The sequence below is a fragment of the Pinus tabuliformis genome, chromosome 8, assembly GCF_031772625.1.
Source record: "Pinus tabuliformis cultivar Carrire ecotype Pingquan chromosome 8, CPIR1, whole genome shotgun sequence".
NCBI classification, from domain to species: Eukaryota; Viridiplantae; Streptophyta; class Pinopsida; order Pinales; family Pinaceae; genus Pinus; species Pinus tabuliformis.
The window spans coordinates 1,422,080,729-1,422,085,820 of record NC_142294.1 but is presented as its reverse complement, the minus strand read 5'-3'; the positions used below and the strand labels follow the sequence as shown (position 1 = coordinate 1,422,085,820).

The following is a 5,092-nucleotide window of genomic DNA, read 5'->3' as shown; positions in this document are numbered from 1 at the left end:
TTTTGATTTTACCTAGTTTATTTTTAGTCAATATAAAATATGATAGAAGTAGAGTAGATTAGATTGGTTAATTTTGTTTCTTAATTGTTTTCACAGACTCCACTTTTGTTCTTATTGTCTTGATTTTCCATCATTGAATTACTTAGGCGAATCCATGTGTGTTTCCTTCCAATCGAGTTTATCTTTGCTCTTTCTTATTTTTTATAAAAATAACTTTTTAGTTGAACAATAAAGGAATTTCATGGATGAGAGAGAAAGAAGTTAAAATTTAACATGCTAAATAATTCCCAAAAAAATTGTACAAAATATCTTGATAAAAGGGAAATTTTTAATTGTCACACTATCGTGCTTGTTTCTCTACGTATTTGAATTAGATTTCTATTCACTATTAGTACTTTTAATGGACAGAATATCAGTTTACAAAATAAAGAGTTAGTGCAACTCCTTTTAAATCAGTACAAAATATTAGATAATAATTAACACTTAGAGATTTCTAATTTGATGTTTCATTCTAATTAGAAAGTTTTCTCTTAATTAGATTTCCTTTGAGTTTTGATTCTACTGTCCTATACACAACTAGTAAAAGTTTGTGTATTGATTTTTTTTTCCATATTTTATTAAGACTACTCCAATACCTTTCAATGTATTGAAATTATTTATTCCGTTTGGAGTCATGCACATGGATTCTCTTCTTTTGAACATTTTCTCAGCTTCTTTTCATGCAACATGTTTTAGTATAGGCTCACTATAATGATATTCATTATATTTTTCTTTCTAGTTTTTTTAGTGGGGATGAGTTTATTTGAGTTGGCTAATTTTTGTTGGTTTCTTTAATTTCGATATTTTTTCAATAAATTTAGCTTTGATACAAGCAAGTGCATATATAATTAAGGTTATTTAATATAGTTTTAGAGGGATGATAATATTGTCATGGGTTATATTAAATTGATTTTATATTTCAAACTCACTTTTCGAATTAATTAATAATATTAAACCTTTTGGTGATAAATTTTTGAAAATGTCTACTTTTCATAAAGATGTTAAACTGTAAGATATTTTAAACAATTTGTTAAATTTGTTGCAAATAAAGTTTGGGTTGTTTTGGCCCATGGGGTCTTGCATAGACGGTGATTTGGGGCTTTGTTAAGGCACTCCTTTATGTGAAGTCATTGGTTCAATTCTCCCCCTGGATCGGGGTGATATATTGGACATGATAAAGATGTAGTCCCATCAAGCTTAAAAAAAATGGTTTATCTTGTCTAAATAAATTTGAAATAAATATAAGGAGCTTGTAGTTATCTTTTCTTTTGATGGAAAAATATTGTTAATTTTGAATTTTAATAATCACAAAATTTGAGTTATGATGTAAAGGAAAATATTGTATCTTTGTTCCTAAAAGATGTTTTCTTGGGTTCATATTAGTTTGGGACCTTTCTTGATTCATAGCTACTAGATTTAGGTTTAAATTTATTTTTCTAATTACTTTTCTTACTTTATCTTTTATTTCTAGTGGACTTATTGGTTTTTTAGTTTTTCCTATTCCTTTAGTAGATTTGCAAGATGAGAAACTTACCCTTGTTGGAAAGGATTTTTTCTTTGAAATATCCTATTTAAACCATACGAAAGAAATATGAAAGGAAGGATAGGGTGTGAATAAGTAGTGCTATATTAAAATAATTATCCTTCTTCCACAATTAACTAATTACGTACAAAGATCTTAATTTTTGTCCACATAAGAATATTTCTAAATTGAATTATTCTAAATGCCTAAGAGAATTTGATCAGTGATTTTTTAATACTAATTCTAATACTATCCCATTCTCATTTTAGACTTGGGAGGAGTTTAAAGAAATCACTCATGAAATTGTTTTAAGTAAAGATTGATTGCTTAGAAGAGTTATATATACCCTAAGTGGTGATTGTTTTATCTTTTTTAGTAAACTATTTTTCATAGATACTTATGAAAGAATAATGCCTTGTTAAGAAAATTAAATTTTTTAGTATAAAGAAGTAAATATCACTTTCCTCTAATTAATTCTTATCATTTTGCATCCTATGATTTCTAGATAGTTGATATATTTGATACTTCACTAAGAGTAACAAATCATAATCACTTTAAAACTTTATCATGATCCATAAAAAAATCTATAACCTTTTGGTAAGAAAAACGTATGTTTCATATTCATGACAACCTTAGATTCGAGGAGAACTAACGTTAAAAAGATAAAGTTGATTGAATTTTTTTAGGGTAAACAAATTGATTTTTTTTTAAAGAGAAAGGATGTAGATATAAATGACATTAGTAACATTTGGGTTGTACTTTAATGATTGTCAATATCGTAAAACAAAAGCATCATATGTGATTGGCTTTACTAAGTTGTTGATGTGGTTAAATTTGCACATTTGTGGGGTAACACTTATGTTTCTAAAAATTTATATCTATAAATCTAGCACATTAGCCTTTAGGTTTCTTATAAGTTTTTATTTTGAGCTCCACTTGCATCAAATTAAATAGTTGATGCCTAAAACGAATGATTGTGGGAATAACCTTAGGCTAAACCTCTAGGAGTGAGTACTTTTTCAAGTAAATGAAAACAACTCTTATATCTCCCTACTTCCTATGCACCCATTTGCAAATGCAATGTTATATATGAATTAAAAGGGTGATTTCAATAAAAGGAGAGGTGATAGCACTATGAAATTTGTGGTAAATGCAAGTAAACCATTTGGGGTTATGGGCACTTTTTAGAAGCAAGGCCATGATTGTATGGAACTAAGGCAGCTTTGTGAGATGTATGAAAGCTTGATTGTATGGAACTAAGGCACCTTTGTGAGATGTATGAAAGCTTGCTGCCAATGATGTAATGAAAAGCTAAAGAGAAATGAGGAATTCAAATAGCGAATTATATGACTCACCCAAAGTGAAAGTCCTAAGTCACACCTTAATCAATTATTTCTGGATTGAAACCTAAAGAAAATTAAACTCAGCAATTGCCTAAAAAAGATGGTCTATTAGTTACTTAACATTCAGAGCCTACTAGGATTATCTTTCTAATTCTGGAATACATGGTAGTACCCATAGATTAAAAAATAATATCTTCTGGCCATTTCAATTTCAACTTATCTTTAATGTTAAAGATGAATAACTCTTATATATATATATATATTCTCTTTCTCATGTGGATAATATAATATTTGAAATATTTTTATTATAGTAATTACACCACCTTGGGATTTTGGTTCCAACGGTGACATTCTTGTATATGAACGAAAAGCTTTCCTTATGATAGAGAAAAACAACAATATATATCTTTTTGGGTTATCAACTAGGAGTGTATTTTCTCTCCTTTTCTACAATGTTAAAAGACAATATTAACCGTTCATATTTTGTTTGGTTAAACTCAATGTTGTTTTATTTAAAGAAGGTGAGGAATGACTCAAGCAACGACAAAGTGATTGTTCCAGCCATGAACAACCTCAAATATTTACTCATTAACGTATAATATCAATATGGGTGATTACATATCCATTAATAAATATTGTCAAATAGTAAATATAACTTCTTATGTGACTATAACATAAAAATGGTTCACAATCCTATAACCCACTTATATTTTAATCCAATAATTCATTAACGAAATTTAACAGTCAATAACTCCTTATTATTGGTGGTCGTCCACAAATACAACCGTCTCGTTCACTTTCATCATTTTTCTCAACTTCTACACTGCTAAACGTCTATGCTGTACAAGGAGATCAACACCTCTAGCGCGCCGACGTGTATTCTGGCCCCTCGCAGGAGTGGATTGCTTTACCAGAGTAGGTCCGATATTCTGTTCGAGCAAGCTGGGTTCTTTGCCACCCAATTCTTTCAATGCTTCCTCCTTAGCATCCAGTGCCACGTTATCTTCTATCTCATCTCCCCACAAAGTACACGTAATGTTGCATATTTTGCAGGGTTTCCCTGGTTTTCGCATTTCAGAATGTTGGCAAAAGTGTTCATATTCGGACGTAAAGGTCTTTCGGCAAAGGTAACACATTAGGGTTCTACACCTACCACACTTTAGACTATTGCATCCATCCGTCTTTACCATCTCAGCCTTGCAAGTTTTACATTCTCTTACAATGGCCTTTGTCATCCTCTCTTACAATGGCCTTTGTCATCTTCTCTTCCACTTTTCTACGATGAGCAGTCTCAGATATATTTTCATTCTCTTCGCACAGTAATGGCAGGTGACTCGGCTCCTTGCACTGGATGCATGAAGACTTCAAACAATTTGGGTTTGGACATTCCATAACTTGTACAAACTTGTCCACTTCACATGGAATGCCGCAAAATGGACAATAAACCAGGTTTTCCAGTTTGGCATGAATTATAGCATCTTGGGCTTGGCGGGATTCATATCTTTCGATCAGATCATTCGGAACAGCCCTGCGAATCTCACAGAAAGGAATTGGCTTTTTGAGGCCATCCATATTCATGCAACGCAGACACCCTCTTGCTTTATAATTTCCATATAGGATTTCCTCTACCTGCCGCTGTACGCATCCAAAACAAATTACATGTCGTCTTCTGCACTGTACTATATTTTCAGATGGAAACTCGTCACAGCAACAGCCACATTCCAAAAGTCGTACTTCAGATTTAGATTGTGAAGGTCCGTCGCTGCAAGAATCGTAAACAACAGTTTTTGCATCAGCATACTCAAAAGATGATGAGCGTGGAGAATGAGTCATTTTTGTGCAGAGAAAAGAGCCTAGATAATTCAACGCTTGCCGAACAGATTTTCTGTAATTCGCAATCGTCCGATGGGTGACATTAATTAAAAAAAATGTAGTTAAATATGATTCAAACTGCCCACCCGGCTTTAGATTCACGGTGAATGGGTGAGAGGTTAAGGTATTCCGACCAGTTCAAATCTACTGTGCGTATTTAGATGGTATTAATTAGGAAGAAAAAAAAGGTCAAACTAAATCGGAATGCACGCACCCCCGACCAGTGGTGTCAAAATAAGGCAGAATGACCCAAACATGATCTATACACGTAGTGGATGATTGGGGGTAATTAGATAAGCGCACTAGGTTATATGCT

At 32.0% G+C, this 5,092-nt stretch overlaps 1 protein-coding gene across 1 annotated transcript; it reads right to left on the bottom strand.

The window, feature by feature from the left end:
- Window positions 1-3,722: 3,722 nt before the first annotated feature.
- Window positions 3,723-4,737, bottom strand: LOC149240927 (uncharacterized). Its single transcript, XM_089370372.1, has 2 exons — window positions 4,125-4,737; window positions 3,723-3,964 (listed from the first exon to the last, which is right to left on the bottom strand). The coding sequence occupies exons 1-2, from the start codon at window positions 4,735-4,737 to the stop codon at window positions 3,723-3,725; spliced, it is 855 nt and encodes a 284-aa protein (XP_089226498.1).
- Between the last annotated feature and the right edge of the window lie 355 nt (window positions 4,738-5,092).

Excerpts from the sequence above, each read along its gene's own strand:
- LOC149240927 (XM_089370372.1), bottom strand. The coding sequence starts at position 4,737 with ATGACTCATTCTCCACGCTCATCATCTTTTGAGTATGCTGATGCAAAA. Across the intron at positions 3,965-4,124 it reads AGAGGATGACAAAGGCCATT|GGAAACCCTGCAAAATATGC; the intron begins GTAAGAGAATGT and ends TGCGAAAACCAG.